This window comes from Microcebus murinus, chromosome 18, assembly GCF_040939455.1.
Source record: "Microcebus murinus isolate Inina chromosome 18, M.murinus_Inina_mat1.0, whole genome shotgun sequence".
Taxonomy (NCBI): Eukaryota; Metazoa; Chordata; class Mammalia; order Primates; family Cheirogaleidae; genus Microcebus; species Microcebus murinus.
In genome coordinates, this window is record NC_134121.1 from 24,383,316 (window position 1) to 24,399,613 (window position 16,298).

Consider the following 16,298-nt stretch of genomic DNA (forward strand, 5'->3'; position numbering starts at 1 on the left):
TGTATATTTTCATGTGTTGTTTGTGTAATCAGTATTGTTAACTTATAATCACTCCGTATAATACCTAAAAGTTGTCTGTGATAGTTTAACTTAGTTTGATTTAGCATAGTTCTCTTGAGTGTTGGTAAGGTTTTTTAATTAATTAAAAACTCATACACTTTGAAAAATGGAATCATTAAATACCAGGCTTATGTAGCCAATCAGTTATCTTCTAGAAGAAATAAATTTTGATAATTTATTGGTTTATTTGAAATTATTTTGAATTAATTCAGCTCCTCATTTGCAGAGTATCTTAAGCCTTCAGCAAAATAGAATGATCAGTACTTCATGTGTTAACTTAAAACAAACAGAAAATAGAATGAGCTGAGTGTGATGGCTCATGCCTATAATCCTAGTGACTCAGGAAGTTAAGGCAGGAGGATAGCATGAGGCCAGGAGTTTAAGACCAGCCTGGACAATGTGGGGAAATGGAGACCCTGTCTCTTTAAAAAAAAAAAAAGAGTACTCCTGTAATTTCAGCATCCTGGGAGGCCTTGGCAGGAGGATTGCTTGAGCTCAGGGATTCAAGACCATCCTGAGCAAGAGTAAGACCCCATCTTTACTAAAAATAGAAAAATTAGCCAGACATGGTGGCACACGCTTATAATCCCAGCTACCTGAGAGGCTAGGGCAAGAGGATTACTTGAGCCTAGGAGTTTGAGGTTGCTGTGAACTATGATGAGGCCACTGTACTCTACCCCAGGTGACAGAGTGAGACTCTGTCTCAAAAAAAAGAAGGAAAAAAGAAAACAACATATATAAAATCTAGACTGGGTGCAATGGCTCACACCTCTAATACTAGTACTTTGGGAGGCTGAGGTAGGATGATCACTTAAGGCCAGGAGTTTGAGACCAGCCTGAGCAATATAGTGAGACCCCATCTCTACTGAAAAATAAAATAAAAATATTAGCCAGGCTTGGTATCTCATGCCTGTAGTCCCAGCAATGTAATCACAGCTCACTGCAGCCTTGAACTCAGCCACCCAAGAAGCTGGGATTCCAGGTGTATACCACCACACCTGGCTAATTTTTTTTTTTAGAGATGAGGTCTTGCTATGTTGCCCAGGCTGGGCTCAAACTCTTGGCCTCAAACAACCCTCAGGGGCCAGGGGCAGTGGCTCACACCTATAATCCTTGCACTCTGGGAGGCTGAGGTGGGAGGATTGTGTGAGTTCGAGAGTTCAAGACCAGCCTGAGCAAGAGTGAGACCCCGTCTCTACTAAAAAAAATAGAAAGAAATTAGCTGGACAACTAAAAACTATATAGAAAAAATTAGCCGGGCATGGTGGCGCATGCCTGTAGTTCCAGCTACTCGGGAGGCTGAGGCAAAAGGACTGCTTGAGCCCAGGAGTTTGAGGTTGCTATGAGCAAGGCTGACGCCATGCCACTCTAACCCAGGCAACAGAGTAAGACTCTGTCTCAAAAGAAAAAAACACATAAAAAAACAAGCCATGTGCCTCAGTTTCCCAAAGTGCTGGGGTTATAGGCATGTGCCACTGCACCTGGCTGGTTTTTGGCATCTTGGATTAGGGATATTCAACCTGTATAGATAGAGTTATATAATATGTTTACAAGTTTGATTGATAATATCCAAAGGTTTTTCTTTTTCTATATTTGTTTGCAAACAAAGGTTCCTCCTCGGGCAGAAGAAATAACCATTCCAGCTGATGTCACTCCTGAGAGAGTTCCAACACACATTGTAGATTACTCAGGTAATAAATATCCTCTTGTAGGTGAAAAGTGTAGAGTTAACTACTCTTGGGAAAAGATGCTTAACTAGGTTTTAAAAATGTTCCAAGAAAAGTGATCCTTTCTTTGTAGCAGTAAATGATCCTTTACGATTCTTGTCTCATTTATGTCTCTCTGACAAACCCCACACCCCATCCAAAGCCTCTGTCTGGCAATTCTCTGTCCCCAAATTACTAAGTTGGGTTCCATAATAATGCAAAGGAAGGAGGAATGGTAAATGACCAGCAGGCATTACCCTCCTTGAATTGGCATGTTTGCAGAGAGAAGTTCTGGGTCAGTTTTGTTATCAGGCGTTCAAGCATGCTCTTGTGATTTAGAAAGAGTTCCAAATTTGAGAATTTGTTGAGTTCTGAATTTGTTCTTTAATTTGTCAGTATTTTTGTTCTAAATAAGATAATTAAAACAATTGTCAGCTTGCTCTTATTATTAATATATGATATTAGGCCAGGTGTGGTGGCTCACACCTGTAATCCTAGCACTCTGGGAGGCCAAGGCAGGCGAGGCGGATTGCTGGAGGTCAGGAGTTCGAAACCAGCCTGAGCAAGAGCTAGACCCCGTCTCTACTATAAATAGGAAGAAATTAATTGGCCAACTAATATATACTAATATATACAGAAACAATTAGCCGGGCATGGTGGCGCATGCCTGTAGTCCCAGCTACGTGGGAGGCTGAGGCAGGAGGATTGCTTGAGGTTGCTGTGAACTAGGCTGACACCACAGCACTCACTCTAGCCTGGGCAACAAAGCAAGACTCTGTCTCTCAAAAAAAAAAAAAAAAAATATATATATATATATATATATATGATATTAGAAACACATCAGTTTTGCTTTCAATAACCTAAATTTTTTTTACATACTGTGGAACTATTATCTTGTTTTGTTCTAGAACTTCTTTTTTTAAAAATGGGCATAAATCATTAATAACACTTTGTTTGGCTTAGCTGGTATTCCATATATTCTAAAAAAGAAACACTAGAACTACACTGTTCAATACCTGTGGCTATTAAACACTTGAATGTGACTATTCTAAATTGGAATGTGCTGTAAGTGTAAAATACAACTGGATATTCAAGACTTAGAATGAAAAAAGGATGTAAAATATCTCATTAGTCATTTTTTCTATTGAGTACATGTTCAAATTTAAATATTTTTGATACCAGGTTAAATAAAAATTAATTTTACCTGTTTACTTACCTATTTTAAAGGTTACTATTAGAAAATTAAAAATTACATATGTGAGGCTGGGTATGGTGGTTCATACCTATAATCCCAGCATTTTGGGAGGCCAAGGTAGGAGGATCACTTGAGGCCAGGAGTTTGAGACCAGGCTAGGCAATATAGGCTGTCTCTACAAAAGATTAAAAATTTAACTGGGACTGGTGGTGCATACCTATGGACTTAACTACTTGGGAGACTGAGGTGGGAGGATTGCTGGAGTCCAGGAGTTTGAGGTTACAGTGAACTATGATCAGCTTGCTGCATTCCAGTCTAGGCAACAGAGCGAGACCTTGTCTCTTTACAAAAAAATTACTTACATGGCTTGCATTGTTCGTTGGACAGCACTGTGTATTATAAGCTGAGGGAGGATGAATGTCTTCTGTTACAATCAGTCCCATAACTGCTTTTTTTGCGGAATTGTTCTTTTTCAATATGCATAGCCATATAATTAGATTCACTTCAGTATTAGAATTGAAGCCTTAACCCATTGATTATGCAACATATGGAAAGATATTAAAAATGTAGCCTGTTATTTAGCATCATATAAAATACCATTGAACTCATATATATTAGTTTATATGTCAGAAATAACAGGCATTTCTGGGGGAGACATTTGTAACCTGAGATGGTCTAAATTAATATGCCAGTAATTGCTTTGCTTATCAATTCTTTGTTTCCTCATCCTAGCTATATCATGCATATCCCTTGCATTTATAGAATTGCAGTCACATCCAGTCATTGAGACCAGTTCTAGCTAGAGGTTTATGAGAAGGAATTCTTGACTCTTCATTAATGTGCTATAGTTTTGCTTCTGGGCCTGGTTATTATTACTCCCATCTGCTATCTAGATCTTAAGCTTGTATTACCCAGATTTTCATCTGGCCTTTTGACTCTGTGTGTATAGACTCTTTGTCCAAGCTTCTCACTCTTCAGCACCTAGTTGTCTTGCTTGGGTTTCTGATCTCTTTTGTCTGACTCTTTTCAACTCTTGATCAGATGTCGGCCTAGATTTATTATATTATACAATGCCTCTGCTTTTCTGGGCCTGAGTTATCCCCTTGTAGACTCGTCTTTTAATGCTAGCCAGCTATCTTATCATAGTTTAACTGTTTCCTTCCCCTGGCTTGCCCTGTGTTTGCCACCTAGTGTCCACTGTAGCATGTCATTTTGAAGGATATTGGATGGGTGTTGCATATATTTTATTTAGCTTGACCATTAGTTTTTATGACAGTGTTTACAATATAGAGCATTGACTTTTTGTCATTTTTAGAAGCAGAACAAAGTGATGAACAACTTCATCAAGAAATATCACAGGTGAGTTTCAAAAGAAATAGTTGTAGGTTTGTGTGTGTGTGTGTGTATGTGTGTGTGTAAAAACAGTGATGATCCTATGAGTCTACCTTTTTAATTTCTCACCAAGAGTGCTTTTTCAGTTCTTTATTATTAGTGCTGATACTGAGTATGCATTTTTGCTGTAAGTCCTTAGGGCCTGTTTCCTCTTAGAGGCAAGCTGTTTTTTGGGGGGTTTTTTTGTTTGTTTTTGTTTTTTTAGTTCTTACAGTGTTTTCTTCCCTTGCCTCAGATGTATTAACTATTTGGTAATTAAATGCTACTGTTTACATTTTTATGATTTAAAAATACCATTAATTTGTTAAATTTCCTTCTAGGCTAATGTCATCTGCATAGTCTATGCTGTTAACAACAAGCATTCTATTGATAAGGTATGAATATGTGATCTTTTTTTCATTATATTTAAATTTCAGTGGGGCACTTTCAAAGTTGATCCTCAGTTTAGAATTTCATGGGTCTAAGGGCAGAGTGCTTTTCAAAGATTCTCATCATGGCTTAGCTCTTGTTAATTTTTGTTTTAGGTAACGAGTCGATGGATTCCTCTCATAAATGAAAGAACGGACAAAGACAGCAGGTATTCTTTTCTCTTTCAAACTTTGTATATTGAAAAATTCCAAACTTACAGAAAAGGTACAAGAAATAGTACATTGAACTTCTGTAAATCTTTCCTATAGATCCACTAGTTGTAAACATTTTGCCACATTTGCTTTATCTGTTGGTTTATTCCTTGTTCACACACATACCCACACACCTTTTTCAGGGGAGTCATTTGAGGTAACAAATACATTCAAGACCAAAGCAGGAAACAGAGCTCTAATACTATGATGATTCACAACTTCAGACAGATTAAATATTTTGATCATAAATATTATATTTCTCTTTCAAATATAAGAGAAACTCAAACTGCTTAGTCTCTCATCTTTGTAATACATCTTCCACCTGTATTGTATGTGCATCTTTCTTGAGGTGCCCCTTTCATATGAGGTATAGTCTTCTTCCCCAGTGTCATTGATTGCTTACAGTGTGGCCTGTGTGAGAAAAATGAACAACCTTTGAAATCTAGTTTTCCACTTATGACTTCAACTTCATTTGGTTTTTTAGTTTCCTCATCTATATGTGAAGATGAGGATAGTACTTGTCTTGGCTACATGTGGTTATTTTGAGAATTAAATGAAATAATACATGTGTAAGCACTTAAGTTCTCTTAAAAAAAACTCTGTAGAGATCTTCATTTAGGAATTCATGCAGGGAAATTTCTTTGCAGTTCTTTGAAAGAAATACATGTGTGGTAATCCTAGCATTCTGAGAGGCCGAGGCAGGTGGATTGCTCAAGGTCAGGAGTTTGAAACCAGCCTGAGCAAGAGCGAGACCCTGTCTCTACTAAAAAAATAGAAAGAAATTAATTGGCCAACTAAAAATATATAGAAAAAATTAGCCGGGCATGGTGCTGCATGCCTGTAGTCCTAGCTACTTGCAAGGCTGAGGCAGAAGGATTGCTTGAGCCCAGGAGTTTGATGTTGCTGTGAGCTAGCTGACGCCACGGTACTCTAGACAGAGTGAGACTTTGTCTCAAAAAAAAAAAGAAAGAAAGAAAGAAAGAAATACATGTGTGATAGAGAAAAAGCAAGAGAAAACATATTCTATACTTTTCTGAGCAGAATGACAATACAGATTTTAATGTTTTGAGGTTTTGGTTTTTGGTGTTTTGTTGTTGTTGCTGTTGTTGGACAGGGTCTCACTCTGTTGCCCAGACTAGAGTTAAATCAAAATGAAAACAAAATGTTTTTCTTACAATATTATTTAATCAAGAGTAAATTATCAAGTATCTGAGTCTTTTTAAATGTGAGGAAAATCAGACTAACATCTATGTATGGTATGCATTTGGTCCTTTACTCAATGTTTTGGATTTCTCTTTCAGTTAGGCATTTTTGTGCCTTGAAACTCAAAGATCTGGTTCTAAACTGATGACTGTGGTCATAGGCCCTCTGCCTTACATATTTATGGAAGCATTGTGCGTGCTGTGCCTTGCAGTTCCGATGGCTCCTCTTCACTGTGGTTTGAACTTTGTGTTTGCTTACTGACAAAGTGGGAAGGAGAGAATGACCCTCTGGAGCTATGCTGTCCAGTGCAGTAGCTTCTAGTCAGTTTGGCGATTTAACATTAAATTAATTAAAATTAAACACGATAAAACTAAAAATTCAGTTCCTCAGATACACTTAGCTGTGTTTCAAGTGCTTGGTAGCAACATGGAGCGGTTACAATAATGGACAATACAGACCAAGAGCATTTCCACCACCTCAGAATGTTGTATTAGACAGGGCTGCCTTGGAGGATCAAACACCCATTGTGTGAACCATTTCTGGGAGGGACTCTTCAGAGAAGGTAGTTTTCCCAGGCTCTATTAAGCACCATCTTTGGCCACCAAATCAAAAAATTTTGGCTTTACTGTGACAGCCTCCTGAAATGGTTATTTGGTGGCCCTTTCAGTGCCATCTGGAAGTGACTTTTGACACTTGAAAATCTAATTTAGTGTTCTCAGACGTGGCTGTGGTCCATAGTCATGCTCCATCATATCCCTGGGCTTTTATTTTTCCATCCCCGTATCACACAAGTATACTTATTTTTCTTGTTGACTTTTCCCAAGGTAATATACTTTTTTATTATGTGAACCTTACACTTCCAATACCTTCTTCCTCAGGCCTCATACCTTCAGTATTGATTGATTGATTGAGATAGGATCTTGCCCTTTTGCCCTGGCTAGAGTACGGTGGTGGCATCATAGCTCACTGCAACCTGAAGCTCCTGGGCTCAAGCGATCCTCTTGCCTTAGCCTCCTGAGTAGCTGGGACTACAGGTGCATACCACCGTGCCTGGCTTATTTTTTTTTATTTTTGTAGACATGGGGTTTCACTCTTACTCAAGCTGATCTGGACCTCCTGGCCTCAAGCAATCCTCTTGCCTCAGCCTCCCAAAGTGTTAGGATTATAAGCATGAGCCACCAACCCTGTCCCCAGTTTATTTATTTTTGTTTGTTTGTTTATTTATTTATTTATTTATTTTTTTTTTTTTGAGACAGAGTCTCGCTTTGTTGCCCAGGCTAGAGTGAGTGCCGTGGCGTCAGCCTAGCTCACAGCAACCTCAAACTCCTGGGCTCGAGCGATCCTTCTGTCTCAGCCTCCCGAGTTGCTGGGACTACAGGCATGCGCCACCATGCCCGGCTAATTTTATATATATATATCAATTGGCCAATTAGTTTCTTTCTATTTATAGTAGAGACGGGGTCTCGCTCTTGCTCAGGCTGGTTTCGAACTCCTGACCTCGAGCAATCCGCCCGCCTCGGCCTCCCAGAGAGCTAGGATTACAGGCGTGAGCCACCGCGCCCGGCCTATTTTTTGTTTTGTTTTTAAAGGTCATCTCAGCTTCAGAACCTTAATTAACCTATTTATTTATTTTAACTTTTTTTTATTTTAAGAGACAGAGTCTCACTATGTTGTCCAGGCTGGATTTGAACTTCTGGGCTGAAGTGATCCTCCTGTCTCAGCCTCCCAAATAGCTGGGACTGCAGGTACATGCCCAGCTGTCACAGTAGTTCTTTATCAGACATACCTATCACAATCACCTGAGGCACTTTCAAAAAAAATATAGATGCCTTTGTGCCACCCCTGGTATTTTATTTATTTTTTATTTTTATTTGTTTGAGACAGGATCTTGTCCTTTCACCCTGGCTAGAGTGCAGTGGCATTATCATAGCTCTCACTTCAACCTCAAACTCCTGTCTTCAAGCAATCCTCTTCCCTCCGCCTCCCAAAGTACTAGAATTACAAGCATGAGCCACTGTGCCTGGCCTCCACCCCTGGAATTTTAAAATCAGCAGGTTTAGGTTTAGCTTTAGGACTTGGATATGTGTGTGTGTGTGTATATTTTAAGCTCCATAAATTATTCTGATTGTATACCTTTGGTTACAAACCACTACATTTTTGGAAAACCTCTTGGTTCTGTTAAGAATCTATATTTATGGGCTGCACATAGTGACTCATGCCTGTAATTCTAGTACTTTGGGAGGTCAAGACAGGAGAATCGCTTGAGTTCAGGAGTTAGAGACCAACATGGGCAACATAGTGAGACCTTGTCTCTACAAAAAATAAAAAAATTTGCTGGGTGTAGTCATGTACGCCTATAGTTTCAACTATTCTAGAGGTTGACAGAAGGAGGATTGTTTAAGCCCACGGGTTTGAGGTTGTAGTGAGCTGTGAACCTGCACTTAGCCTAGGTGACAAAGTAAGACCCTGTCTCAAAAAAAAAGTCTATATTTAGGGCATGTAATGGGCCAGTCCTTTTAAGCATAATGATCACACCAAGGGTTAGGTAAGCTAAATGCTTTCAGGTCTTTCTGTTGCAGTCTGTGGTTCAAAAAAGATGATTTTGCTTCCCCTCCAAGCTCTCTTGCAGGATTCACAGCAGTTCTCTGCTAGGCTGGTCCTTCTTGACATCCCCATTTATATTTCCCCATGGGCTTCTCAGGCTTAGCTTGTATGAAATAAAAATTTTAATTCCCTGCCTACCTGTTGTCAAAGGAAAAAAGTCCTCTCAATCTTCTCAGTGTTACGAGATCTTCCCATTTTGTTCAGCCAAAACCTGTATATTTTTCTTAATTTCTTCCTTTCCCTCAATCTTCACATCTAATCTATCAGCTGTTCTTATCAGTTCTTCTAAAATACATCTCAAATATGAATATTTTTGTCTTCACTGTCACTGTACTTAAAGAACTTAAAGTCAAGTCACCACATTTAGAGAATTTTTTTCTTAATAAAAAAATGTACCAAGGTAGATTTTGTTGTAAATGATCCAAAGTGAAAGAAAAAGAAACATATACTAAGGTGGAGCGAATAGTATAATGAATCCCTGTGTGTCTGTCATTTAGCTTTAACAATGATTAGCTAATGTCCAGTCTTATTTCATCTGTTACCCATCCCATTGGTATCATTTTGAAGCAAATTAAGATATCATGCTATACATATTTCAATGTATATCTCTAGAAGATAACAAATCACTGTTTTTAAAATGTTGACACCCTACTTTATTTTTTTATTTATTTTTTTTTTTTAAGTGATGAACAGTGTCTAGAAGACACCCTACTTTAAACCATTCAGTGGCTTCCCATTTTACAGTGGGGAAGAAGGGGTTATTATGTAAATACCAATCTAAATCTAATATCTTTTGCCTTCCTTATTACAATGTTCCCTGTTTATTTCAGGCTGCCTTTAATATTGGTTGGGAACAAATCTGATCTGGTGGAATATAGTAGTATGGAAACCATCCTTCCTATTATGAACCAGTATACCGAAATAGAAACCTGTGTGGAGGTATGCCCATCATTTGATTTGAAAATTTATTTTTGGTGCACTCTCACTAAATTAAGATTCTGAATTAGGAGTGGGGGGACAATGTGGGATGGAATAAATTTCCTTTTCTTTGTGAAGTCCTGTAAACCAGATAAAACAGAGAACTTGGAGCTGGTACCTGACATTCACATTGTGATGTCTACAAAGAAAAATGCATTTTTCATTTTCTTCAAGGAATCTTACTGTTACCTTATGTTGCTAGTTTGAAAATTGTTTTTAGATGTCATAATTGACTTCAGAATGTAAAATTTAAACTTTATTTTTCAGTGTTCAGCAAAAAACCTGAAGAACATATCAGAGCTCTTTTATTATGCACAGAAAGCTGTTCTTCATCCTACAGGGCCCCTGTACTGCCCAGAGGAGAAGGAGGTAACCTCCTAGGCTGTGTTTATAGGGGCTAGAATGTGTAGGTAGTAAGTAACTCTAGTATGGTAGTGATTTTTTATTAACTTTTAATTATTTTTGTGAGGATGAAACTGTTGAAATTTAAATTTATTGCTTACTCTAAATGGTTACATTTTCAAGATATTTTTCTTCAATGACATTCACATTAAATACTTAGATTATTTTCCACATCAAATACTATTGCAAGAAGTGCCATTAAAATAAATGGAAGAATTAGCAACAATAGCAAAAAAATTCAAAGGCTTGGCTAATGCTCTACTTGCTTTGCTCTTATAAAATACAGACTTAAAAACACACACAAATAGGCTGGGCGCAGTGGCTCACACCTGTAATCCTAGCACTCTGGGAAGCTGAGGTGGGGGGATCTCTCAAGGTCAGGAGTTGGAAACCAGCCTGAGCGAGACCCCATCTCTACTAAAAATGAAAGAAATTAATTGGCCAACTAATATATATAGAAAAAATTAGCCGGGCGTGGTGGCACATGGCCTGTAGTCCCAGCTACTCAGGAGGCTGAGGCAGAAGGATTGCTTGAGCCCAGGAGTTGGAGGTTGCTGTGAGCTAGGCTGATGCCACGGCACTCACTCTAGCCTGGGCAACAAAGCGAGACTCTGTCTCAAAAAAAAAAAAAAGTTGCCAATTTCTTTCAAGAAATGTTTATAGTACACATGAATGGTTGGCAAACTATGACCCAATTTGGCATGCTACCTATTTTTGTATAGCCTGTAAGCTAAAAATACAGTTTACATTTTTTTTTTTAAGAGAGAGGGTCTCATTCTGTTGCCCAGGCTGCAGTGGTGTAATCATAGCTCATTGCAGTTCTCCAGCTCCTGTGCTCAAGTGATCCTCCTGCCTCAGCCCCCGGAGTAGCTGGGAATACAGGTGTGAGCCACCACACCGACATTTTGCATTTTTTAAATGATTGAAAAAACACGAAAAGAAATATTTTGTGACATGTGAAAATTATATTGCATTCAAACTTTATCATTTCATAAATGAAATTTTATTGTAACACAACCATGCACATTTGTTTCTGTTTGTCTATGGCTGTTTTCATGCTATAAAGACAGAATTGAATATTTTCAAGATAGCTCATGTGTGGTCCTCTCATCTCTTATCACTGCTGCTCAGTGCACTCCTAATTGTACTGACACAGTTATAACTTGACAGCATTTCAAGTATCATGTTTATCACTGTACCATGACATTTTATTTATTTTCATTGCGCATCCATCATGCCAAAACAAGAAAAGAAAAAAGTGCATTTTTAGATGGGAAAGCAGATATATATATTCCAAACTCAAACTACAATTCCAGCATCAATTTTTTTGGACCTTGATGCAAGAGCAAAGGAAACTTCTTTATTTCATAATCTATTTAACTATGCAGTTGAGTTTCCACCTAACTTTCAATTGAAACTGATTAATCTGCAGTATAATGACATGCTAAAAGGCAAACATCAAGAAAAGAATCTAATGTAATTCTATAAATGCCTTCCAAGCAATGAATGTACTCTGTTAAATTCATAGTTTTGTGGGTATGTATCAGTATTGGTAGTATATATTTGTGCAAAAAGACATTTTCATAGATGAAACATGTAAAATGTTTTTATAGATCAATACTAACATATAAACAATTCCAATTAATCGTCATGGTAGAGAACACTAACTTCGAATCCGTTAAGCAAAATATTATCCTTCCAAAAAGAATCCCATTCTTCTCATTACTAGATCTGTATTGCAGAGTTATACTCAGTTATTATACTTTGAATTTTGTCAATAAAAACTTGGTGGAAATTTGATTTCTTTCCTGCCATATAAGTACCTACCTGATATCCTCGGTTTAGCCTGTTGGCCCCAAAGCCTAAATACTCATTGCATGGCCCTTTACACAAAAAGTGCCAACTGCTGATATAAGTAGTTAATCTGAATTATCCCTTAATCTGACCCTGTTTTACTCATATTCCTTAATTAGGATGCTTCTTTCTAATTTTCTCTTAATCCAGTATTTCTGAAACCTGCCTTATCATAATGGTCACCTGTTAACAGGGGTGTGTGTTTAAAAACAGATTCTATTCTGATTCAGCCAGGTGCTTTATTTTGTGATCAAGGAAATTTGGGAAACAAGTCTTACACTGTAAGGATTTATCTCTGAGGCCTTAGCCTAGCAGTATATTAAATCTCCTCTATTAGTTTGTTCTCAATTTTTTTTTTTTTTTTTGAGACAGAGTCTCGCTTTGTTGCCCAGGCTAGAGTGAGTGCCGTGGCGTCCTAGCTCACAGCAACCTCAAACTCCTGGGCTCGAGTGATCCTTCTGCCTCAGCCTCCCGGGTAGCTGGGACTACAGGCATGCGCCACCATGCCCGGCTAATTTTTTTATATATATATCAGTTGGCCAATTAATTTCTTTCTATTTATAGTAGAGACGGGGTCTCGCTCTTGCTCAGGCTGGTTTTGAACTCCTGACCTTGAGCAATCCGGCCCGCCTCGGCCTCCCAAGAGCTAGGATTACAGGCGTGAGCCACAGCGCCCGGCCTGTTCTCAATTTTTTAACTGCCACTTTGTTCTTAGCCCTATTATTAGTTCTGCTAATCTGCTAATCCCTCTTGCCCGCCCCCAGTCCCACAAGAGTAAAACATCTGCCACTGTCTGTTACTCATTTCTTAGGTAAAATTATCAACTTTTAAATCTACCTGAAGTCATGAAAAAAAAACCAAAAAACCTTTTCCACTGTACTTAATTTTACACAAGTACAACAGTAGTCCCCAACCTTTTTGGCATGAAGGACCAGTTTCATGGAAGATAATTTTTCCATGGAACTGGGGGGGGGGAAAGACATAGGGTGGGGAGGCAGAGCTCAGGTGGTGATGCGAGTGATGGGCTGCAGCTGTAAATACAAATGAAGCTTCCCTTGATAGCCCGCCACTCACCTCCTGCTGTGTAGCACTGTTCCTAACAGGCCACAGGGACCCGTACCAGGATTGGGGGCCCAAAAAAGTACAAACTTTAAATCTAAGCCTAAACCAGAATCTTTGCAATAATAAGCTTTTAATATGGATTTGAGGAGGAATCATCAAAAAGATCATATTCAAAATTAAAGCCTGAGCTATAAATATGTTTCCAGTGATGATGAACTCTGTGTGAACCATGGTGCCCTCAGCTTACCTAGTAATGAAATAGATGTGATTATTATATAATAATTGTGCTTACTGTGTGAGGATTTAGATTACTTATATACATGTTTTTAATTCATTACTGTAAAATTTTTATAGCTTTATTGAGTATAATTTTTAATATTTTAATAGTGATAATTTTTGGGTATTCTATTTTAAGATGATTAGTATTTAAATATCACATTGGGCCAATACCTTAGTGTACTTTAGCTGCTGATTCATATCAAACTTTAATGAAAAATACATCACTGTTTATGTTTCTGTCTTTAAATTACTTTTTTTAAAGGTAGCCTTTTAGTATGTGAGGAAAAATAAAAGGTTATTTTTAGATTCTGTTTTGTACATCATTCTAGCTATTACTACTTTTGGAAACATTTAGATTATTATATAATAGGTTTTTGGGGGGGCAAGTAAAATATAAGACTAATTAACCTGGAATGTCTAATAGAAAGATCACATTTATGGAAGTGATATCTTACCATTCGTTATTTTTAAGAATAAATAACCCATGATTGTAGATGTTATAGGTTATATTCCATTTAGTACTCTTATAAAGGAGGCCTTATCAAATCCTCTGTAAATGTTTGACTTCTTTTTCTCATTTCCTTCTAATCTCTTTATATCTTACATTTTATCTTTTTCTCACTATATCAAATTGCTCTCCCACAGACGCCATTTAAAACAAAAAAAAGTTTGGAAAGTAACAGTTTCCTTTCCTATTTTTTAAAGAATTTCTTTTCTGCATTCAAGTTTGAAAGCATGATCAAAGCTGTCATCCTTACCATTCTGCTTTGGATAACCATATGGCTGAAGTTCTTAGTTATTAAGGACACATTTTCTCACCTTGCCATCTCATTTCTCTGATTTGGATAGATCTGAAAGAGATCTACCTCCAACCTTACACAGAGTTCAAAGATCTTATTTATTTTAAGCTCCCAGACACCATTAAGAAAGTTTTTTGGAGCAAACATTCCTGTAAGTTTTATTCTCAAAATCTTTGGCAGTGATTACCCTGTAGTCATTATACAAAGTAGAAACATGTGGACCTTATTTTTAAATAATGAAATATTCTATCCATTATAAATCCTAAAACAAAAATTAAGGAAGTTGGCAAATATATTTCCAGCAGCATTCCTTATAAAAGTTTTAGAGTCATAAAAGGCAAACTTCTTTTTAAAAATGTTAAATAATTCTTATAATAGGAAGTTAGTAAGTCTTTTATATCTATTAGCCAGTGATATCTTTTTTGTTTGTTTTTGAGACAGAGTCTTACTCTGTTACCCGGGCTAGAGTGCCGTAGTGTCACCCTAGCTCACAGCAACCTCAATCTCCTGGGCTCAAGCAATCCTTCTGCCTCAGCCTCCCAAGTAGCTGGGACTACAGGTGCGAGCCACCATGCCTGGCTAATTTTTTGTTTCTATTTTTAGTTGACTGGCTATTTTTTTTTCTATTTTTTTCTAGTAGAGATGTGGTCTCACTCTTGCTCAGGCTGGTCTCGAACTCCTGAGCTCAAATGATCCACCCACATCAGCTTCCCAGAGTGCTAGGATTACAGGCGTGAACCACTGCACCTGGATATCTTGCCACTTATTTATAAATAAGCACATTTTATATCCCAACTTTAATATACACACACAAGAGACAGATCAAAACAAGTCCCGTTCTGCTACCAGAAGGTTGATGGTCAGAAACCAGAAATTTGGAAAGAAAAAGCCCTTAGTAGTTTTATGATTCAGCTCAAATTCTTTATGGAGTGAGGGAGGACATAAATAAATAAATAAATAGTTCTTCTTTATGTGACTGGAAGAATGAATCTCTCCTAAAGATGAACTTCTCTTTGCCTATCCTTAGAGGATTTGTGGTCATGAAGGGAGAGTTTGACCATTCCAAATATCAGCACAAGTAAAAATTGCCTCATTTACTTAAAATGACTTGAGTATAAAAGTAAATGGGGCCGGGCGCGGTGGCTCACGCCTGTAATCCTAGCTCTCTGGGAGGCCGAGGCGGGCGGATTGCTCGAGGTCAGGAGTTCAAAACCAGCCTGAGCAAGAGCGAGACCCCGTCTCTACTATAAATAGAAAGAAACTAATTGGCCAACTAATATATATAGAAAAAATTAGCCGGGCATGGTGGCGCATGCCTGTAGTCCCAGCTACTTGGGAGGCTGAGACAGAAGGATCGCTTGAGCCCAGGAGTCTGAGGTTGCTGTGAGCTAGGCTGACGCCACGGCACTCACTCTAGCCTAGGCAACAAAGTGAGACTCTGTCTCAAAAAAAAAAAAAAAAAAAAAAAAAAAAAAAAAAAAAAGTAAATGGCTTTGCTTTAGTTAATTTTTCCTGTTGGGTGTATTTAATGTTATGTCAAAACAATCATAATATTCCCAGCGTTGCTTATGAAAATCACATTTTAAAATCCTACTTTAATTAAAACATGTGTTTCTTTTCTCATTGATTTATAGATGAAACCAGCCTGTATAAAAGCCCTTACTCGTATATTTAAAATATCTGATCAAGATAATGATGGCACCCTCAATGATGCCGAACTCAACTTCTTTCAGGTAGCTGTCTTTTTATTTCAGACATTTGCATATCTTTGTCTTTTTTCTGATAAAAGCTGTAAAAAATTTATTAGTATAAAAAACAAAAACAATATATTGACAAACATATGTCTCTTTCATGTAAAACTATCTTTCACATCAAGCTTACGTAACTTAAATAGCCTTTACTTAGGCTATAAAACTACCTTAGGAATTGAAGGGAGTTTTTGATGGTTTCATTCCATGGTATAAAGTGATAAAAGTGGGTGTATTAAGGATGACTTGAAATCTGAACCCTGAATTATTTTTGCTTTCTGGGTTTTATATAATATAGCCACACAAAGTACTCAATGTTTTAGAAATAGGATAGGGGAAGTTAGCAAAGTTTCTTTCTAAGTATGACATGTTTTACATAAATAAAACAAAGTGGA

The 16,298-nt window shown here is 37.6% G+C and overlaps 1 protein-coding gene across 6 annotated transcripts in view; it reads left to right on the forward strand.

Moving 5' to 3' along the window:
- The window catches only part of RHOT1 (ras homolog family member T1), a 67,822-nt gene that overhangs the window by 22,182 nt on the left and 29,342 nt on the right, over positions 1 to 16,298 (forward strand). For all 6 annotated transcript variants that reach the window (XM_012737205.2, XM_012737474.2, XM_012737314.2 and 3 more), the window contains exons 3-9: positions 1,670 to 1,751; positions 4,277 to 4,320; positions 4,674 to 4,727; positions 4,878 to 4,930; positions 9,611 to 9,719; positions 10,026 to 10,127; positions 15,790 to 15,888. In XM_012737205.2, coding sequence (XP_012592659.1) covers positions 1,670 to 1,751; positions 4,277 to 4,320; positions 4,674 to 4,727; positions 4,878 to 4,930; positions 9,611 to 9,719; positions 10,026 to 10,127; positions 15,790 to 15,888 — 543 coding nt within the window. The remainder of the gene's footprint in view (positions 1 to 1,669; positions 1,752 to 4,276; positions 4,321 to 4,673; positions 4,728 to 4,877; positions 4,931 to 9,610; positions 9,720 to 10,025; positions 10,128 to 15,789; positions 15,889 to 16,298) is intronic.